The 22,697-nt window shown below is 40.4% G+C and overlaps 1 protein-coding gene across 9 annotated transcripts in view; it reads left to right on the forward strand.

Moving 5' to 3' along the window:
• The window catches only part of PLCH1 (phospholipase C eta 1), a 251,714-nt gene that overhangs the window by 193,703 nt on the left and 35,314 nt on the right, over positions 1-22,697 (forward strand). For all 9 annotated transcript variants that reach the window (XM_070792774.1, XM_070792732.1, XM_070792762.1 and 6 more), the window contains 2 exons: positions 15,643-15,804; positions 20,444-20,515. In XM_070792774.1, coding sequence (XP_070648875.1) covers positions 15,643-15,804; positions 20,444-20,515 — 234 coding nt within the window. The remainder of the gene's footprint in view (positions 1-15,642; positions 15,805-20,443; positions 20,516-22,697) is intronic.

Genomic DNA, 22,697 nt, shown 5'->3' on the forward strand with positions numbered 1-22,697 from the left:
GTGTGCCAGGCCTGCTGTTGCATCCTGGTGATAAAGGGTGAGGAGTGGAAGGAGAGTTGAAAATTCCAGTTATTTTTTAATATGTGATACAACTTCTTCCTCCTTGCCCTGCCAGAGAGTTCAGGTAATGAACATTTAATGTCTAGTGTACAGTATGTGTTATCTACATGTATATGTAGATATTTCTCTTATATTTATAAGGTATTCAGTTCAGTTCAGTTCAGTCGCTCAGTCGTGTCCGACTCTTTGCGATCCCATGAATCACAGCACGCCAGGCCTCCCTGTCCATCACCAACTCCCGGAGTTCACCTAGACTCATGTCCATCGAGTCAGTGATGCCATCCAGCCATCTCATCCTCTGTCGTCCCCTTCTCCTCTGGCCCCCAATCCCCCCAGCATCAGAGGCTTTTCCAATGAGTCAACTCTTCGCACAAGGTGGCCAAAGTACTGGAGTTTCAGCTTTAGCATCATTCCTTCCAAAGAAATCCCAGGGCTGATCTCCTTCAGATTGGACTGGTTGGATCTCCTTGCAGTCCAAGAGACTCTCAAGAGTCTTCTCCAACACCACAGTTCAAAAGCATCAATTCTTCGGCGCTCAGCCTTCTTCACAGTCCAACTCTCACATCCATACATGACCACAGGAAAAACCATAGCCTTGACTAGACGAACCTTTGTTGGCAAAGTAATGTCTCTGCTTTTGAATATGCTCTCTAGGTTCATCATAACTTTCCTTCCAAGGAGTAAGCGTCTTTTAATTTCATGGCTGCAGTCACCATCTGCAGTGATTTTGGAACCCAAAAAATAAAGTCTGACACTATTTCCACTGTTTCCCCATCTATTTCCCATGAAGTGATGGGACCGGATGTTGAGCTTTAAGCCAACTTTTTCACTCTCCACTTTCACTTTCATCAAGAGGCTTTTGAGTTCCTTTTCACTTTCTGCCATAAGGGTGGTGTCATCTGCATATCTGAGGTTATTGAGATTTCTCCCAGCAATCTTGATTCCAGCTTGTGTTTCTTCCAGTCCAGCGTTTCTCATGATATACTCTGCATAGAAGTTAAATATGCAGGGTGACAAAATACAGTCTTGACGTACTTCTTTTCCTATTTGGAACCAGTCTGTTGTTCCATGTCCAGTTCTAACTGTTGCTTCCTGACCTGCATATAGGTTTCTCAAGAGGCAGATCAGGTGGTCTGGTATTCCCATCTCTTTCAGAATTTTCCACAGTTTATTGTGATCCGCATAGTCAAAGGCTTTGGCATAGTCAATAAAGCAGAAATAGATGTTTTTCTGGAACTCTCTTGCTTTTTCCATGATCCAGCAGATGTTGGCAATTTTATCTCTGGTTCCTCTGCCTTTTCTAAAACCAGCTTGAACATCAGGAAGTTCACGGTTCACATATTGCCGAAGCCTGGCTTGGAGAATTTCAAGCGTTACTTTACTAGCGTGTGAGATGAGTGCAATTGTGCAGTAGTTTGAGCATTTTTTGGCATTGCCTTTCTTTGGGATTGGAATGAAAACTGACCTTTTCCAGTTCTGTGGCCACTGCTGAGTTTTCCAAATTTGCTGGCATATTGAGTGCAGCACTTTCACAGCATCATCTTTCAGGATTTGGAATAGCTCAACTGGAATTCCATCATCTCTACTAGCTTTGTTCATAGTGATGCTTCCTAAGGCCCACTTGACTTCACACTCCAGAATGTCTGGCTCTAGGTGAGTGATCACACCATCGTGATTATCTGGGTCTTGAAGATCTTTTTTGTACAGTTCTTCTGTGTATTCTTGCCATCTTTTCTTAATATCTTCTGCTTCTGTTAGGTCCATACCATTTCTGTCCTTTATCGAGCCCATCTTTGCATGAAATGTTCCCTTGGTATCTCTAATTTTCTTGAAGAAATCTCTAGTCTTTCCCATTCTGTTGTTTTCCTCTATTTCTTTGCATTGATTGCCGAAGAAGGCTTTCTTATCTCTTCTTGCTATTCTTTGAAACTCTGCATTCAGATGCTTATATCGTTCCTTTTCTCCTTAGCTTTTTGCTTCTCTTTTTTTCACAGCTATTTGTAAGGTCTCCCCAGACAGCCATTTTGCTTTTTTGCATTTCTTTTCCATGGGGACGGTCTTGATCCCTGTCTCCTGTACAATGTCACGAACCTCAGTCCGTAGTTCATCAGGTACTCTATCAGATCTAGGCCCTTAAATCTATTTCTCACTTCCACTGTATAATCATAAGGGATTTGATTTAGGTCATACCTGAATGGTCTAGTGGTTTTCCCTTCTTTCTTCAATTTAAGTCTGAATTTGGCAATAAGGAGTTCATGATCTGAGCCACAGTCAGCTCCTGTGGCTTGTTTTGCTGATTGTATAGAGCTTCTCCCTCTTTGGCTGCAAGGAATATGATCAATCTGATTTCGATGTTGACCATCTGGTGACGTCCATGTATAGAGTCTTCTCTTGTGTTGTTGGAAGAGGGTGTTTGTTATGACCAGTGCATTTTCTTGGCAAAACTCTATTAGTCTTTGCCCTGCTTCGTTCCATATTCCAAGGCCAAATTTGCCTGTTACTCCAGGTGTTTCTTGATTTCCTACTTTTGCATTCCAGTCTCCTATAATGAAAAGGACATCTTTTTTGGGTGTTAGTTCTAAAAGGTGTTGTAGGTCTTCATAGAGCCGTTCAACTTCAGCTTCTTCAGCATTACTATAAGGTATTATCTTCTGAAAATTACTATTACTGAGAACTCAACTATTCCTTGTTTTCTTTAATTTTTATTGAAGCACAGTTGATTTACAATGTTGTGTTAGTTTCTGCTATACAGCAAGTGAATCAGTTACACATATGCATATATCCACTCTGTTTTAGATTCTTTTCCCATATAGATGGGTAGAGTTTTAAGTAGAGTTCCCTGTGCTATACAGTAGATTTTAATTAGTTATCTGTTTTATATATAGTAGTGTATATATGTCAATCCCAGTCTCCAAGTTTATCTCTTTCCTCCTTGTTCCCCCTTGGTAACCTTGTTTTCTACAATTATTCCTTGTTGGTAATTCATCTTCCCTTTCTATTCTAAATGTTCTGTGACTTCACTAGTAAATGACTGGGAGTTTATTTTTCTTAGCACTCAGTGTTCACTTCTTACTAGAGAACTTATGTTTTCTTTCATTCTAGAGAAATCTCAGCCATTTTTTCTTTGAATATTGTTTTTATGCCATTTCATCATTTCTCTTTTTCTGGCAGTACAATTAGATTTAGGTTCGAGTCTTAGTTTATTCTCTGTCTTAATTATCTGTCAATTTTTCTTTAATGTTTTATTTATGTCTCTGCTGATTCTGGGTACTAGCTATAGTATTATTTTCCAATTCATTAATTATCTCTTTGGCTATGTCTGATCTAGAATTTACCCCGGCTAGTCTTTTCATTTCAATGACTATATACTTGATTTATAACATTTTTGTATTGTTTTTTCATAGATACTTGTTTTTATTTTACTCTATGGCTTCTTAGTTTCTTGTTCTTTTTATGAGACTATTTCTTTCTATCTTTGAGCATCTGAACATATTTAATTCAAAGTGAGTTTCCTTTTCATGTGTTGGTATTTTTGGCACTTCATCTTAGCATTAGTCTTCCACATGAATTTTAGAATTTCGAGTTGAAGGTTCAGTTTTCAGTGGAATTTTTTTCCCGCTTCCATTCTCCTCCTCTATTTAACGTGCTTCTCTAGTGGTATGGAGATTGCTTCCACTTGAACTCTACGCACCACTCCACCTGGCACCCACACATATAAACACAGCCTACCTGTGTCCCAAGTTCCTAACTGGACCTTACATTGATTGATTGGAGTTCCCTGCCACTGGAGACGTTGAAGATATTTCCCATTCAGTCACCAGACAAGTGAACATTTTGGTTGTCTTCTTATTCTTAACTCTTTTGATATTCAATTTCAAATCTTCCTCACAGTAGTTTTTTTTTATTGCTTCCTATTATAAGTGAGGGGCTTCCTAGGTGGTGCTAGTGGTAAAGAATTTGCTTGCCATTACAGGCGACATAAGAGACACCGGTTCAATCCCTGGGTTGCAAAGATTCCCCCGGAGGAGGGCATGGCAACCCATTCCAGTATTCTTGCCTGGAGAATCCCCATGGACAGAGGAGCCTGGAGGGCTACAGTCCATAGGGTCGCAAAGAGTTGGACATGACTGCAGCAACTGAGCACTCATAAGCCCATACATAAGGCTTTCATTCCTGCTTTCTTCACCACCTTGGTTTCGTGTTGTGAGGCCAGCTCTAATCTCCCAAAGCGTGTGGAGCACCTTTAGTTTCTATTGTACTATAAAAGCTAAAGTCTTGGTCACCTTTGCCCTCTGTGGATATGGAGCTCACACATTTATGATCTGCAGTGATCTTGTTTATTTTATTTTTTTGATAAACTTATGACTTTTCTCTTTGTTTTTCTATCATTGGAGCAGGGAAGATATCAAAGCATGGAGGTACACTGTTGTATATAAACTCACATGTATGTACAGATGTATGAACCCAGACATATTCATTTTGAACAGTATTTTTTGTTAAAGTATCTAAAGAGTGGTTGCTAATATATTTTAGAATGTATGCTTAATAGCTCCGAAGAAACATTACCTTTTGCTATTTGCCTGTCATTGTACTGTTATTTTTTTATACCTAAGCTAAATTCAGCTTTTAAATGTGAAAAATTTGTTGAAAGCTTATTAGTACCAGCACTATGCTAATATACAATTTCTCTATTCAGATATAGGTCAATGGAACTATAGGATAGAAAGTCCAGAGATAAACAACACATCTATTGTCACCTAATCTCTGACAAAGAAAGCAAGAATATACAATGGAGAAAAGATAGTCTGTTTAATAAGTGGTGGTTGGAAAGCTGGACAGCTATTAATACATGTAAAAGAATGAAATTAGAATACTCCCTAACACCATACACAAAAATAAACTCAAAATAGATTAAGTACCTAAATGTAAGATTGGATACTTTAGAACTTTTAGAGAAAATCATAGGAAGAATACTGTCTCTCAGAAGTCGCAGCAATATCTTTTTTGATCCACCTCTTTGAGTAATGAAAATAAAAGCAAAAATAAATAATGGGACCTAACTAAACTTAAAAGCTTTTGCACAGCAAAGAAAGCCATAAACAAAACAAAAAGACAACCCACAGAATAGGAGAAGGTATTTGCAAATAAATTGACTGACAAGGGATTAATCACCAAAATATACAAACAGCTCATGTAGCTCAATGTTAAAAAAACAAACAACCCAATTAAAAAGTGGACAGAATATCTAAAGAGACATTTCTCCAAAGAAGACATACAGATGGCCAAGAGTCACATGAAAAGATGCTCAACATCACTGATTATTAGAGAAATGTAGATCAAAACTACAATGAAGTGTCACTTCACACCAGTCAGAATGACCATCATAAAAAAAAAAAACAAACCCTACAATAAATGGTAGAGAGGTAGTGGATAAAGGGGAGCTTTCCTACACTGTTGCTGCTGCTGCTGCTGCTAAGTTGCTTCAGTCGTGTCCAACTCTGTCATTGTGACCCCATAGACAGCAGCCCACCAGGCTCCCCCATCCCTGGGATTCTCCAGGCAAGAACACTGGAGTGGGTTGACATTTCCTTCTCCAATGCATGAAAGTGAAGTCGCTCAGTCATGTCTGACTCCTAGCGACTCCTACACTGTTGATGGGAATGTAAATTGGTGCAGTTCAGTTCAGTCCCTCAGTCATGTCTAACTCTTTGTGACCCTATGGACTGCAGCACTCCAGGCTTCCTTGTCCATCACCAACTCCTGGAGTTTACTCAACTCATGTCCATTGAGTCGGTGATGCCATCCAACCATCTCATCCTCTGTTGTCCCCTTCTCCTCTTGCCCTCAATCTTTCCCAGCATCAGGCTCTTTTCAAATGAGTCAGTTCTTCACATCAGGTGGCCAAAGTTTTGGAGTTTCAGCTTCAACACCAGTCCTGCCAGTGAATATTTAGGACTGATTTCCTTTAGAATGGACTGGTTGGATCTCCTTGCTGTCCAAGGGACTCTCAAGAGTCTTCTCCAACACCACAGTTCAACAGTATCAATTTTTCGGCACTCATCTTTCTTTATAGTCCAACTCTCACATCCATACATGACTACTGGAAAAACCATAGCTTTGACTAGACGGACCTTTGTTGGCAAAGTAATGTCTCTGCTTTTTAATATGCTGTCTAGGTTAGTCATAACTTTCCTTCCAAGGAGTAAGCATCTTTTAATTTCATGGCTGCAGTCACCATCTCCACTGATTTTGGAGCCCAAAAAAATAAAGTCTCTCACTGTTTCCCCTTCTATTTGCCTTGAAGTGATGGGACCAGATGCCATTATCTTAGTTTTCTGAATGTTGAACATAAGCCTACTTTTTCAGTCTCCTCTTTCACTTTCATCAAGAAGCTTTTTAGTTCTTTTTCACTTTCTGCCATAAGGGTGGTGTCATCTGCATATCTGAGGTTATTGATATTTCTCCTGGCAATCTTGATTCTAGCTTGTGCTTCTTCCAGCCCAGCATTTCTCATGATCTACTTTGCATATAAGTTAAATAAGCAGGGTGACAATATATAGCCTTGACATACTCCTTTCCCAATTTGGAACCAGTCTGTTGTTCCATGTCCAGTTCTAACTATTGCTTCCTGACCTGCATATAGGTTTCTCAAGAGGTAGGTCAGGTAGTCTGGTATTCCCATCTCTTTGAAAAATTTCTGCAGTTTGTTGTGGTCCACACAGTCAAAGTCTTTGGCATAGTCAATAAAGCAGAAATAGATGTTTTTCTGGAACTCTCTTGTTTTTTCAATAATCCATCAGATATTGGCAATTTGATCTCTGGTTCCTCTGCCTTTTCTAAAACCAGCTTGAACATCTCAAAGTTCACGGGTCATGTACTGTAGATTGGTGCAGCCATTATGCAAAACAGTACAGAGGTTCCTTAAATAAATACTTAGGAATATATCTACCTAAAGACACTAAAGACCTATATATAGAAAACTATAAAACACTGGTGAAAGAAATCAAAGAGGACACTAATAGATAGAGAAATATACTATGTTCATGGATTGGAAGAATCAATATAGTGAAAATGAGTATACTACCCAAAGCAATCTATAGATTCAATGCAATCCCTATCAAGCTACCAACGGTATTTTTCACAGAGCTAGAGCAATTTCACAATTTGTATGGAAATACAAAAAACCTCGAATAGCCAAAGCAGTCTTGAGAAAGAAGAATGGAACTGGAGGAATCAACCTGCTTGACTTCAGGCACTACTACAAAGCCACAGTAATCAAGACAGTATGGTACTGGCACAAAGATAGAAATATAGATCAATGGAACAAAATAGAAAGCCCAGAGATAAATCCATGCACCTATGGACACCTTATCTTTGACAAAGGAGGCAAAAATATACAATGGAGAAAAGACAATCTCTTTAACAAGTGGTGCTGGGAAAACTGGTCAACCGCTTGTAAAAGAATGAAACTGGAACACTTTCTAACACCATACACAAAAATAAACTCAAAATGGATTAAAGATCTCAATGTAAGACCAGAAACTCTAAAACTCCTAGAGGAGAACATAGGCAAAACACTTTCCGACATATATCACAGCAGGATCCTCTATGACCCACCTCCCAGAATATTGGAAATAAAAGCAAAAATAAACAAATGGGATCTAATTAAAATTAAAAGCTTCTGCACAACAAAAGAAACTATAAGCAAGGTGAAAAGACAGCCTTCAGAATGGGAGAAAATAATAGCAAATGAAGCAACCGACAAACAACTAACCTCAAAAATATACAAGCAACTCCTGCAGCCCAATTCCAGAAAAATAAACGACCCAATAAAAAAATAGGCCAAGGAACTAAATAGACATTTCTCCAAAGAAGACATACAGATGGCTAACAAACACATAAAAGATGCTCAACATCACTCATTATCAGAGAAATGCAAATCAAAACCACAATGAGGTACCATTTCATGCCAGTCAGAATGGCTGTGATCCAAAAGTCTACAAGCAATAAATGCTGGAGAGGATGTGGAGAAAAGGGAACCCTCTTACACTGTTGGTGGGAATGCAAACTAGTACAGCCACTTTGGAGAACAGTGTGGAGATTCCTTAAAAAACTGTAAATAGAACTGCCATACGACCCAGCAATCCCACTGCTGGGCATACATACTGAGGAAACCAGAAGGGAAAGAGACACGTGTACCCCAATGTTCATCGCAGCACTGTTTATAATAGCCAGGACATGGAGGAAACCTAGATGTCCATCAGCAGATGAATGGATAAGAAAGCAGTGGTACATATACACAATGGAGTATTACTCAGCCATTAAAAAGAATACATTTGAATCAGTTCTAATGAAGTGGTTGAAACTGGAGCCGATTATACAGAGTGAAGTAAGCCAGAAAGAAAAACACCAATACGGTGTACTAACGCATATATATGGAATTTAGAAATATGGTAACGATAACCCTGTATGCGAGACAGTAAAAGAGACACAGATGTATAAAACAGTCTTTTGGACTCTGTGGGAGGTGGGGGGGATGATTTGGGAGAATGGCATTAAAACATGTATAATATCATATAAGAAACGAATTGCCAGTCCAGGTTCGATGCAGGATACAGGATGCTTGGGGCTGGTGCACTGGGACGACCCAGAGGGATGGTATGGGGAGGGAGATGGGAAGGGGGTTCAGGATTGGGAACGTGTGTACACCTGTGGTGGATTCATGTTGATGTATGGCAAAACCAATACAATATTGTAAAGTAATTAGCCTCTAATTAAAATAAATAAATTTAAAAAAAATTAGAGGTACCATATAATTCAGTTATACATATATATATGTTTTTCAGATTTTTTTTCACTTGTAGGTTACACACCAAGTGTTGAGTAGAGTTCTCTAAGATGTATAGTCCCTGTTGATTATCTATTTTATATATAGTAGTGTGTATCTGTTAATCCCAGCCTCCTAATTTATCCTTCCCCCAGGACACCTTTCCCTTTTGGTAACCACAAGTTTATTTTCTGTCTGTGAGTCCCTTTCTGTTTTCTAAATAAATTTGGAAACAGAGCTTATTTAGACCTGGACTGCCAGGAAAGTCCCAGGACCTTGTTGTATATCTACATATATCAGTTTAAATCTGCTAATCCCAAACTAAATAAATTCATTTGTATCCTTATTTTAGATTCCCATATGGTATCAGTCAATCGGCTCTGTATTATAAGAGCCTATTGTATCAGTCAGTCAATTGATACATATGATATTCATCTTTCTCTGTTTGATTTACTTAGTATGGTAATCTTAGTTCCCTGTGCTGTGTAGTAGAACTTGGGTTTTTCTTTCTTAAATTTTTTGGCCATGTTGTGCAGCATGCAGGATCCTAGTTCCCTGATTAAGGATCAAAGCCACATCCCCTGCAGTGGAAGCATGGAGTCTTAACCACTGGACAGCCAGGGAAATCCCAGGATCTTGTTGTTTATTCATTCTATATATATCAATTTGTATCTGCTAATTCCAAACTCCCACTCCCAATCCTTCCCTCCTGTTCCCACCAAAGCAAAAATTTGTTTGCTAATTCCAAACCCCCCTTCTCCTCCCCCTTAGCAACTGCCCATCTGTTCTCTGTGTCCCTGATTCCATTTCACAGATAGGGTCATTTGTGTCATAATTTAGATATCACAATAAGTGATATCATATGGTATTTGTCTTGTTACACTGCTTAGTATAATAACCTCTAGTTGCATCCATTTTGCTGCAAATGGTATTATTTCATTCTTTTTTATAGCGGAGTAGTATTTCATTGTATACATGTACCACATCTTTATCTGTTCCTTTGTTGATGGACATTTAGGTTGCTTCCAGGTCTTGGCTATTGTGAATACTGCTGTTATGAACATAGGGTGTGTGTATCTTTTCAATTATAGTTTTGTCTGGATATATGCCTAGGAGTGAGATTGCTGGATCATATGGTAATTCTAGTTTTAGTTTTCTGAGGAACCTCCATACTATTTTCCAAAGTGCTTCTGCCCATTTTTTGATAGGGTTTTTTTTTTTTTTTTTTTTTGGTAGTGAGCTACATGAACTGTTTGTATATTTTGGAGATTTATCTCTTGTCGGTTGCATTGTTTGCAAATATTTTTTCCCATTCTGAAACTAATATAATACTGTAAACCAACTGTACTTCAATTTTTAAAAGGGAATAGTGACTTTTCCTGGTTGGAAATATCAGCCACTCTTATCCTCTGCATAATTTTGACTTACTATGTACTAAAGGAATGAAATTGCTGTTTAACTGAAGGAAAAAAAAGGAAAATGATTATCATGATGGCTGAGTTAAGTTCATACTCAGTAAAGAACTCAGAATAGTGCCTGGCACATAATTTATACTCAATAAATGTTAGCTAAAATCAGTAACAAGAATAGCAGCTGTGTCATGATTATTGCTAATGTAAGTCCTGAGCAGAAGAAGATGTTTCAATGGGAGCTAAAGGAGCAGGCAGGAGAGGACAGGAGTAATTGCAGAGCCTCGGATAGCTAAGAGGACGCTGCTCTTCAGCCCGACACTCAGGTAACCAGCTTGGAGAGCTCTAAGGCTGTCACAAAGGGCAGCTAAGGTATTATCCTTCCTGTCTGCGGCTCTAGTCCAGAGAGGGGAAAAGACATTTGGGGATGGTGAGATATTCCAGTGTTTTTGCTTTTTGTTTTTAAAGTCGAGGCCTTCAACTTTGGCTGCACATTGGAATGACGGGGAAGCTTTCAAAAATCCCACTGCACTGGTCCCAGCCCAGAGATTCTGTGTCTTCAGTCTGGGCTGTGGTCCCTGGCGATTCCAATGTGCAGCCCAGGTGAGCACCGGTGTCTGAGGGAGTTTCTCTTTACAGGGCAGCCCTCTATCTGACTCCCTCCTGCTTCTGGCTGCTCCCCAGCCTGGAAGTGGTCAGCTCTCTCTTTTTCCAGTCACTTTCATAGTACCCTGGAGATGAAACAAAAATGTGTTTTGTGTTTGATTTCTTATTTGTGGTCAATATTCCTAGGTCATATTTACTTCTGGAGAAGGCAATGGCACCCCACTCCAGTACTCTTGCCTGGAAAATCCCATGTACGGAGGAGCCTGGTGGGCTGCAGTCCGTGGGGTCGCTAAGATTTGGACACGACTGAGCAACTTCACTTTCACTTTTCACTTTCCTGCATTGGAGAAGGAAATGGCAACCCACTCCAGTGTTCTTGCCTGGAGAATCCCAGAGACGGGGGAGCCCAGTGGGCTGCCGTCTCTGGGGTCGCACAGAGTTGGACACGGCTGAAGCAGCAGCAGCATATTTACTTCTCAGAAATGGCAATTAGGAAGCCCGACTGGGGCTCAGGTGGAAACTACCCCAGACCATATTGAAGGTCTGCCCTCCCCTCTCCCTATTCCTCCTGCAGCATCCTCTCTCCCTTGTGGGCTCAGGGAACAAAAGAGCAAGAGGCATGACTTTCTGCTCTGGTCCCTGCAGCATCTGCAGAGTGGCTGACAAGTCACCAGGTCAAGTGTCCATCTCAGCTTTCCTTCAGTATTGATAATATACTAGTGAAACCTCAGCCACACATTTATTTATTCTCGGTGCTGTAAATCACAGGGAAGGAAAAGACCAACAGGCAGAAATATCATTCCTTCAGCTGCTCCAAATGTTGAGAGGATGTGAAATGAATAATTATAGCCTTTGTATTAAGTATTCATTATTTCACCAGCCCCATCGCCCCAGCTTTGTATTTTCAGCCTTGTTTGCTGCTGGTAAAAGTGTTTGGGCATAACTGCCACAGTTCATCTCCTCATTGTCTCCAACTCCTCACATATCCCTGAGCCGGGGAAGGAAGCTGATGCTTATTGGGGAGTGTTTGTGTAACACTGAGCACACTCATGCTCTTACACACTTTCTCCTTTGGACCTTCCAACACATGTGTTCCTTGCAGACTTTGGGTTACTTGATGAAACGTATTGGTACTTTGAGACCTGAACTTCCTTTCTCAGATTCATTTCTGACCTTAAGTGAAACCTACTGTTTTTCTCCAGTAGATTTGTGATGATCTATTCCCAGGTGTCACATAGGAAAAAAGATTATCTAAAATATGAGCCTGTTCATGATTAATTTCACTCAGAAATTTATCTTTTTCTGTAACAGTAGAACTTATCTTTTTCTGCAGCACCATGTAGTGAAATACACAGAATTTCGAATTGGAAGTCTTAGGCTCCAACTCACACACTTCATGTGTGTTTGGACAAGTCATTGAATCTTTCTGCCTGTACTCTTATGATTAAAACTGGACTAGACCTACACAGCCTTAAAGGGTCTTACACAGCTCAAAGGAAGCATTGTCATATAACCATGCTTTGTGAGCCACAATACAATGTATAAAGTCTTAGCTGTTTCATCGGTGTCCTCAGTATTTTCTCCATGTTCATGTGGTTACTAGTTCTCACTGATACTGTTTTCTCTAGGCTTTTGCTCACATTGGAATGATTTGTGGCCACCAAAAGATGTGTCTAAGTCCTACTCTCTGGTACTTATGACTATGACCTTAATTGGAAAAAGAGTCTCTGTAGATGTAACTAGGTTAAGAATCTAGAAATAAGATCATTCTAGATTAACTCTGCTGCTGCTGCTGCTAAGTCACTTGCTGCTGCTGCTAAGTCACTTCAGTCGTGTCCGACTCTGTGCGACCCCATACACGGCAGCCCACCAGGCTCCCCCGTCCCTGGAATTCTCTAGGCAAGAACACTGGAGTGGGTTGCCATTTCCTTCTCCAATGCATGAGAGTGAAAAGTAAAAGTGAAGTCGCTCAGTCGTGTCCCACCCTCAGCCATCCCATGGTCTGCAGCCCACCAGGCTCCTCCATCCATGGGATTTTCCAGGCAAGAGTACTGGAAAGCAGCCACCTTTTATTAATGTTAGGAGTGGGGACACACCAAAGGCCATGTGAAGACAGAGGAAGAGGCTAGAGTTCTGCTGCCACGAGCCAAAGAAAGCTTGGCACCACCATAAAATGAAAGAAGTACGGAAGGATTTTCCCCTTAGAGGTTATAAGAGGCTGAATGTAGCCCTGACAATAGCTTGCTTTCATAGTTCTGTCCTCTGATGCTGTGAGAAAATAAACATCTCTTGACTTTAAGCTACCAGGTAATTTATTACAGCAGCCACAGGAACCTAATACACTCTTCTTTTTTATTTTTTGCATTTAAAAAAAGAATTTTATTGGAGGATAATTTCTTTACAATGTTGTGCTAGCTTCTGCCATATATCATCATGAATCAGCCACGGGCGCACACATCTTTTAAGACCTGGCTCCAGTGTCCTCTGCCCCTGGAAGTCTCTGCTGCATTCCCAAGGCTGGGGGCAGTGGCCCTCCTCCTCACACCCATGAAACCCCTTACATCTGTCACCCTACTTGCACCTGTTATGTAATTATCCACTGACGTGTCTGTCTCCTCGGTGACACTGAGAGTTCTATGACAGTGGGATTGTGCATTATCAATGCTTTCATCTTGCATGTAACAGCTCAGTATGTGTTTGTTTTATGCAAAATGCTCTCAGACTCTGTCATCTTTATTAAATCCCCCACCAGCACATTGACCTTAATGCTTGTAGTGGGAACTGATGTGCCTGGGTTTCTGCTATAGTTATCTTTCATCTTTCTGCACACGCTGCCTGGTTAATATTAGTTCTACAATGTGATCCAGACACTTGTCTACTCAGAGTCTCTCAGCAACTCCATACCTCTTGACCACTGGCTTTCAGGTGTCTCCACAGCCTGGCCCCAAAGTACTTTTGCAGTTTTATCCACCATTACCCTCCTTCATGGGGACTTCCTTGGTAGCTCAGTTGGTAAAGAATCCGCCTGCAATGCAGGAGACTCTGGTTGGATTCCTGGGTTGGAAGATCCCCTGGAGAAGGGAATGGCTACCCTCTCCGGTATTCTGGCCTGGAGAATTCCACGGACTGTATAGTCCATGGGGTCTCAAAGAGTTGGACACGACTGAGCGACTTTCACTTCACACCCTCCTTCATGAACTTCTGCTCCATGAAAACAAAGCTGTTCCTGTGTTCATAAAACACACTTTGCTAATATAAAATCTTTACTAGAATGATGGGTGATAGGAAAGCCCATCTCTTCATCACTATTGAAGTTTTAGTTGCCATACAGAGTCCCCCCCTACCCCACCTTTCTATGAGGTCTTTGTGGTCACTAGGGCAAAAATGCCATGTTCCTTCTCAGAACCACTGTTGTGTGGTCATTTGTGCCTTTTGCAGGCAGCTGTGCAGACCAGGGTAGGTTATTTGAGGACATGCCTTTGTTAGCCTAATGCGGTCTTTGCTGATGTCAAGGGCCAGCTCTTTTCCATCTCTGCATCTCCTGCAGGACCTGAGGGCCTCTAGTGCCTCATTCACTGGGTATATTAAAGATATTCATACATGTGATGTTAATATAGGGAAATTCAATAACCTCTCCTGATGTAGCCTTTTTTCCCCTCCAATTTCCCTTTGTATTTATATTGCTTTGCCGTTATAAGATTTTGTGAAAATGAATGTTATTACTGAAAAACTGCCTGTTCTGTATTTTAAGTATAATAACCTCTTAGTAACAAATTTGCAAGCAGAAAAAAATGGGTCTTAAACTTTTAGTGAGGACTAGGGGAATTGTTTTGGTGGAGAAGTATTCCTTACCTTTGGATGCGTTGGCCTCTAACAAGTGGTTGAAGAGTTCACAGAAGAATGTTGGACACTGGGAGAGGGGTTAGGAGCTGAGAAGGAGAGGAGAGGTGGGCAGAGCTTGGGCCATTAGCTTCAGGTAAAACAAGGGACCACAAAGCTGTGCTGCTAAGCAGACTTCTAGGAAATCTGAGTCCCTTGATCATCTAAAAATTGTACAAGTTATCTGGACACAAGCAGATCTTTTTTATCCAAAACAGTTGAAGTTAGTTGTCATCTTAAAGTAATTACAGTGCCTAGTCATGGCACAGGTCAATAGTGAGTTCCCTCCAATTACATAGGGGTGCAGAGATAGGAAAGAAATTTTATCTCAGAATAATCCTTGCTTCCAGAGATTTCTACAGCACTCTTTTCCCCTCAGTGAAGGAAGCGATTTAAGTAGCATATGCTTGCTCAAATTTACCTGTGTATTGGGTTGGCCAAAATGTTTGTTCAGGTTTTTCCAGAACATCGTATGGAAAAATCCAAACACGCTTTTCAGTCAACCCAATAGATGTAGAAAACCTAGTCTCCAAAAGACCTGAGTTTGAATCCTGCCTCAGTTACTTACTGGCTTTGTAACCTGGAGCAACTTATTTAATTTCTCTAAGCATCAGATTCTGAAATGGAAATGAGGATAACACTATAAGGTTACTGAAAGTTGAATGCAGCCATAGTCATCATTATTTTATGGGATTGGTGGAGGGCTGGCGGGAGATGGACAAAACTGGTACAATAAGCTTAACTCCTTACGGGTAGTTGAGAGAGAAATTATAGCAGCAATGCTGGTTTGAGTGAAGGGTGCGTTCTAAGTGACTCTGTGTTTCTTAAGAGACATGATTTCCATTGCTTAATTCTTTGCAGAATAATGGGACCACTGAGCATCAGGTGGAATCTTTCATAAGGAAAAAACTGGAGTCGCTGTTAAAAGAATCTCAAATTCGAGACAAGGAAGATCCTGATAGTTTCACAGTGAGGGCACTCCTGAAGGCCACGCATGAAGGCTTAAATGCACACCTGAAGCAGGTATACAATTCCCTCTTGTGCTTGTCCTCAACAGGAAAAAGAAAGCACCTCATGCTTTGTTTCTGATCATCTGTCTCTTTTTGGAATGCTTCTCCAGTTTCTTCCATTTCTGCCCTTATATTGTGGGAAAAATGAAAGTCTCCTCCTGCAAAATGATGTTAGAAATAGTGAATAATAGATTAAAGGGCATGGGTTGGGGTAGACCTGCTTCACTGGATCCTTGGGACAAAGCCCCATGTCCCTGCAGTCACCCCTCAGTGAGTGCTCAGGTGAGGTTGAGGGCTCATTCAGGTGGCCTCCATGCCCTATTGATCACACCTCCTAAATGTGTATCTGTCCACCTCTCTTCTCTATGGCATGTCCTCATTCAGGCTAATGTCAACTCTCACTTAGACTTCTCTTGCCCTCTTTCAATCTAACCTCCTCTCTGAAATCAGCAAAAGATTTTAAAAATGCAAATCTGATCATGTCACTCCACTGTTCAGAATTTTTCAGTGGCTTCCTGTTATGCTTGGGATAAATGACAGACTGTTAAACAGGGCTTTCAAGGACCCACATAATTGCATTCTCACCTACCTCTCCAGTCTCATATCTCCCCATTTCCCCTGTCACACCACCATCCACAATTGTCACACCAGCCACAATCATCTAACTGCCTTGGTCTTCCTCACTTTCCGTTTTCTCTACTTGAAACACTCCATTCCCACATCTACTCTAGCTAACTTCTACTTAGGCTTTTAGATTCCAGCATCTATGTGGTATTCTGAATAAGTCTTGCCTTGACCCCTAGATTACGTTAGTTATCCCTTTTATATTGTTGATGGTAGTCTGCTGTATCTTCTTTTTAAAGAAGTTTATTTGCAATTACTTGTTCAATATTGATCTTCTCAACTAGACTATAAGATCTCATGAAGGCAGGAACCATGTCAGTCTTGATAACCATTATTTTTCTGACTTGTCTAGTGCCTGGGACTTGTTATGACCCTCATGCATAGTTGTTGAATGAATGAATGGTTTAGGCTCTGGGTGAGATTTTTATTCTTCCTCCTGATAAAGTACAAATGGGCAAGGGAAAGAGATGGTGGGTTTATTGATGTTATCATGGCAGGACATTGAGGGCATTTATTCTGGCTCAAAGGAGATCCATGTGGTCTCTGGCTAAGCTGATAGCAAAGGCCTCCCCTGCTACTGCTGTCTGTCCTCCAGGGCTCAGCACGCCCCAGCAGAGGGAAGATCATTACCCTTGGATCTGAGTGACCACTCAGCATTGGTGGTTACTTTCTAGACCCTACAGAAGTCCAGCCATTCAAACATCTTGTTGATTCTCAGGTCTGCTTTGCTTCCAAACATAGAAAAACCTCATTCAAAATGGCTTAAATAATGAAGAAAGATGTTGGATTAGGTAAGTGGCAAGTTCATTTGCAGAATGGCCTTCAAGGTGGGCTTAATTCAGAGGCTAAGCAGGGTCATCAAAGACATGTCTTCTGTTCTAGCTACCATGTAATTAGCATTATCCCCTGTCAGTTTTCCCCTCTCCTGGTGGTTGCAGGGTGACTGCCAGCAGGCCCCTGAACTATGTGTTTCTTGGTCCAAGCCTGGAGAGAGTGAAACAGTGGATATGCCTCATCCAACAAACCAGAATTTGTACTGACTTCTGGACGGGCAGCTTAGCTCATTTGATGACCCCTGAGCTGATCCCTGTGACCTTGTGTATGTGTTCTCCTTGGAACAGTAAATCAGCATGGGCATAGGATAACATTGGCTTGCTGATGCCAATGATCACTTATCCCTGGAACTGGCACTTCTGAAACTCCATGCTGGATGGGCAGAATGAATTGTTGGGGGACAAACAGAATGTCAATTACAGCATCACTGCCCTACAGTTTATCATACAGTTTTGTGTTTTCTTAAACATTTCTGTAAATAGCTGTAAGCCTCACCCCTTCCTCCCTGGCCTCCAGCCTCTATTTTCAACCACACAAATGTCTGTTAAATCACATTTGGTTTGCCCAGCTTGATTTTTCTGCTTCTTGTTCCTGGTGAACTCTCTTTGGCTAATCTGGACCAATCACTTCCCCTTATGCTTTTGGAGAAGTCTTTGCTCCATCCTGGATCATCCCAGCTGGAAAGGCAACAGCAGGTCTTAGAGATTTGTGAAGAGACAAAACAGGTTCATCTTTCTTTTATAGAAGAGATCCTAATGGTAATTTCCTCATCAAGTAAGATGGCAGGGGACTTCATATTTCAGATATATGGTAGGACAAAGCTCATCCTCCTTTTTCTTGTTTTTTACTCTCCCTTAAATCTGGGTGACTGCAAGAATGCATTAGACTTGCATAAAGTAAATGGAGCCTGTGACTTAAACTGACTACAAAGTGTTAAGATTTTTTAACCCTGCTGTCGTGTTAGTTTTTCAAATATGGTTTTGACTCAGTGGGCAAGCAAAGACAGGTTACTGTTGAGAGAAGTCTGTCTGTGTCAGATACATATGCATATGTGAAGCCAAGCCTGAGAACATGCTGTGGGGTTCAGGACGACACTCACGTCAGCTTCGTTCCCCCCGGATCAGCACCCAGCAGTGCAGTAGAGTGTGCTACTCTGCCATCTTTTTCCTGGAGATCCCTGACATAAAATAGCAATGAAATCTCATCCTTTACACTGGAAGAACTTAGTATATACAGGAAGGATGCTTACCTTAAGTCCTTGAATCCACCCCTTTTTTACATCCCAGTTCTGGTCATGTGGGTAGCCTTAATAGGTCCTTAAATAGACTTTTCCAGCTCTCCCAAGGTCCCACTCCCTCCATTCTCTCATTTATACAACTACTACCGTAGTGATATTTCAGAAATACGTGTCTGACCATGTTATTTTTCTATCGTAAACCATTCAGAAGCTGTTCATAGCTTGGAGGATAAAGTTCACATTGCAAGCTATAGCCCAAAAGACGATCCAACCCCTGCTCTGACTGGTCAACTAATGCATGTGTATAATATAAACACACACACCCCACTTAGTTTCCTGGAAGGTACCATGTTTACAGCATTTGGCCTTTGTGTTCACACTTTCCTGGGCCACAGCACCCTTCTTTTTCACATCATGTAGACAATGTCTACCTATCTTTGGCTTTAGCTTTTGTAACATGTGCCCTTAGAAGTCCTTCTTAATCTGCCTTCTCTGTCATGAGGCAGCATGCTGGACCTTCCCCATCATAGTCTTGTTCAAGTGTGTTATGATCATTTGTGTTCATCATTAAAGTGCAAGCCCTGGGAGGAACAGGGTCTGCCCCTCTCTTGCTTGCTGTCTCCGTTGTATACATGTCAAGCTCTTACCATGATGTCTGATCCATTAATTCAATTAACAGTGTGGTGTTGATGCTCAAGGAGAGGTCAAGTTGGGGAGAGATATTTGTATATACTTTTACATAAAGAGGGAATATAGAGTAGGGGAGAGGTAGCAAGTCAGACAGGAGACTTAGAACTATACAGAATCCCTGTTTTATCATCAACTGGCTTTGCAACTTTGGGCATGTTATCTAACTTTGCTATACTTTAGTTTTTATTATCTGTAAAACTGGGATTTTAATTACAGTTGTCTCTAGGCATGGTTGTATATATTAGAATTAGAGAATATATGTAATGTACTTGGTATAGTCCTTGGGGCATAGTAGGTGCCTGTTAAATACATGACGTTATACCTCAACCTGCCTGGGACAGCCCCACTTCATACCTGTTGTCCCAGTGTCATTACTAAAAGTGCCCCATTTTACTCTTCAGAGTCTTGTTTTGGACAATAGATGACATGTTCCCCTACTGAGGAATGAGCTACTAGAACTAGAAAGGAACTCAGAGGTTAATTGGTGTATTCTTCCCCGCAACTCACAGATAAGAGAACTGAGGTCAAGAGAGTGAGTTTTGCCAAAGACCTGTGACTACTTGGTGGCAGAATTGAGTCTTCTAACTTGGAGAGCAGAGTTACTTCTATGCCACATCTGAACTACTTTCTTAATTCCAGTGTTTTTGAAGGGTTAATGATCAGCTTTAATAGATCTTCAAAGGCAGTCAATACCTATAAACCAGCTAATATGTATAAACCTGTAAACCCGCTACCCACCCTTCTCCAGCATTTTCTGAACTACCTCTTTCCCCAACCCAGCCTCCCTCTTCTGAACTGCATCTTTAATTAGTTTCTATAGATATATGTAGATGCTCTCCCTGACCTTTTGATTTGGGGTGGTTTTGCTCACCCACCCACATTCTTCCCTTTTATGAGATGATCTCTGTTCAACTGGAAGTCCTAGGAGGCAGGGAGGGCCTATAGGTGTCCCCCTAGATCATGTGAATCACCTAATACATATTTTTAGGGATGGCAATTGGATAAGAGCCTAAACCCTTTTAGCAGGGTGGCTTTCTGTCCCCTGGGGTACAGACCTCTAGCCTGTGCATGTCCCCCTCTCTGAAGATGGACACAGCACCTGCAGGGAAGTGGAGGGCAGAGCAGGAGGAAATGAGCAGCACTTGCTTGCTGCCCACCTGGAGGCAGAAGGAGAGAGGGGCCCCATTCCCTTCCACCAGAATTGAGGACGAAACAAAAACAAAGAAGATAAACAATCAAACAATCGTATTATGCTTTATTTACTCAGCATCCAGATGCAAAGGAAAGTGGAAAGAAAGCACATGGACGATCCCTCATGACCAACTTCGGAAAACATAAGGTAAATGAATTAAGAGTGATAATTTGCATAACTCAGTTAATTTAAAGAGTCGAGAAGGTAACAGGAGAATATCATCATGACCTTGGAATAACTGTAGATTCCTTAAACAGGACCCCAGAAAAGGAAAAGATTGACAGTGAAACTACTTTAAAATTTAAGAACTTCTGTTCATCAGAAGTATGAAAGAGCAAATAGCATACTGGGAAATAATATTTTCACTACACTTATCACACAAAGGACTTATATCCTGAATATATTAAAATATCTCTACAAATCAATAGAAAGCACCCTAATTTTTAAAAAATGAGCAAAAGACTTAACTGTGCTTCACAATAGAAGATATTCAAGGGACTGATATGGAAAAACCCTGATCAGCCCTGGGGAATGTAAATTAGAATGATGTTGAGATTCTGCATACATCCTCCACAATAACACCCTCACAGTATCTACTCAACCACTCTGTGAACCATGAGCGGCTTATCAGCTCTATTGTTAGGTGTGTGTCATGAGACTGAAGCAATGATATTTATAGGGGTCTTATTTGTAATAGTACAAATAAGAAACAGTTCAAATGTCTATCGATGATCGAATGAATAAAAATGATGGTGTATTCGTGTAAGAGAATATCAGCAATGAGAATGACAAAACTACAACTACATGCAGTAGTGTGATCTTTGTAAACATGACATTGAGCAAAAGAAGCCAGACCCAGAAGAGTGCATATAGTTTGAGTCCATTTATATGAACCTCAAAAATAGGCTAAAAAAAAATCTATGGGGTTAAAGTCAGGATAGTAGTTACTTCTGGGGAGAAGGTGATGACCAAATGGGAGAATCTGAAGATTTGGGGGCAGATAATATTTCATTTCCTCATTTGGGTGGTTTCACATGTGGAAAGTCATCATGCTCTACACGTACAGTTCTTGTACTTTTCTAAGTGTATGATACGTCAATAAAAAGGTAAAGCAGTTATTAAGTGATGAATTTTATGCATGAGGTTTCCCAAGGCCATTTCTTGTACTTTAAAGAACGTTGTACCTAGAATTTCCTGCCCATCAACAGGATAATTTATTAAAAGTTTGGACAAAATAGTCATAATAAACTGAAAACAATAAAAATGTTCTCCCATATAGACTGCTTAAGTAAATTATGATTCATTCACACAGTGGACAATTATGCCATTGAAAGATGATCTCTCTAAAGAGTTCAACATGCAAAACCTTAAAAAAGTAAGATGAAAACTGATTATATGGTATACTAATGATGATGTATCAAAACTTCATATAAAGAAAATATATCATTGTTTCTCCAAATACCTGTTGTTGATGATTATTACTTATTTCTGCTTTTTGCATTTTATATTTTAAAATGAACCTGAGAAATAGATTTATTATTTTTGTAACTCTTCAAATTGCTAATTGTATATGGAATTGAATATTTCATTTCTTGATTACAACTACTCATTTAAATTAAAATTATTTTCCAAAGTAAAGCTTTTATGGAGTGCTTCAGCTACTACAGAATCAGACTTTATTATGTCTTAAGTCATAAGAATGAATGTCCTCAAGACTTTATAGGTTATTTTTTAAGAAGTTAATAGTATTTTAAACTGAAAGTTTATACAAAGTTTATACAATTTTCCATGCCATCTTATTTAACCACCACAAAAATAGTAATCCTTTAAGATAGATGTTATTTTTCTGCCCTTTAGAAAAAGTACAATAAGAAACTTGAGAGATTAACTGATTTATCAGCTTGGTGAGAGGCCAGTCTGAAACAGGAGCTCATCAGATGCTTGGGTTCCCACTCCAGGTACACTGTTGTGCTCAAGGCATAACCAAGACCTGAGAAGGTTCCAGACTAAATTGGCGCCTTGCTGCCAGTGCAGTAGAGTGCATTTATGGCAATAGTGTGGCTTGCTTTTTTATTGATTATGAATGAGGAAATCTGGAAGGCAATTTGGTCCCATGGTAATGTGGGGATGGAATCCCTTTCCTTTTCTAAGACATGTTCCCCAGATGTCCAAGGTACTTGTCTAAAAGTTTTACCTTTGTTTGTAGAAGCTGAGTTTTTGGTGACATGGTTTTCTGCAGTTGGGTCCCTCCCCATTGTTTGTGTTGTTGAGATATGTGTTGCCAAATATTGGATTTATTTCCAATGTTGTGGGGATGAAACTGCATCAT

Source organism: Bos indicus, chromosome 1, assembly GCF_029378745.1.
Source record: "Bos indicus isolate NIAB-ARS_2022 breed Sahiwal x Tharparkar chromosome 1, NIAB-ARS_B.indTharparkar_mat_pri_1.0, whole genome shotgun sequence".
Lineage (NCBI taxonomy): Eukaryota > Metazoa > Chordata > Mammalia > Artiodactyla > Bovidae > Bos > Bos indicus.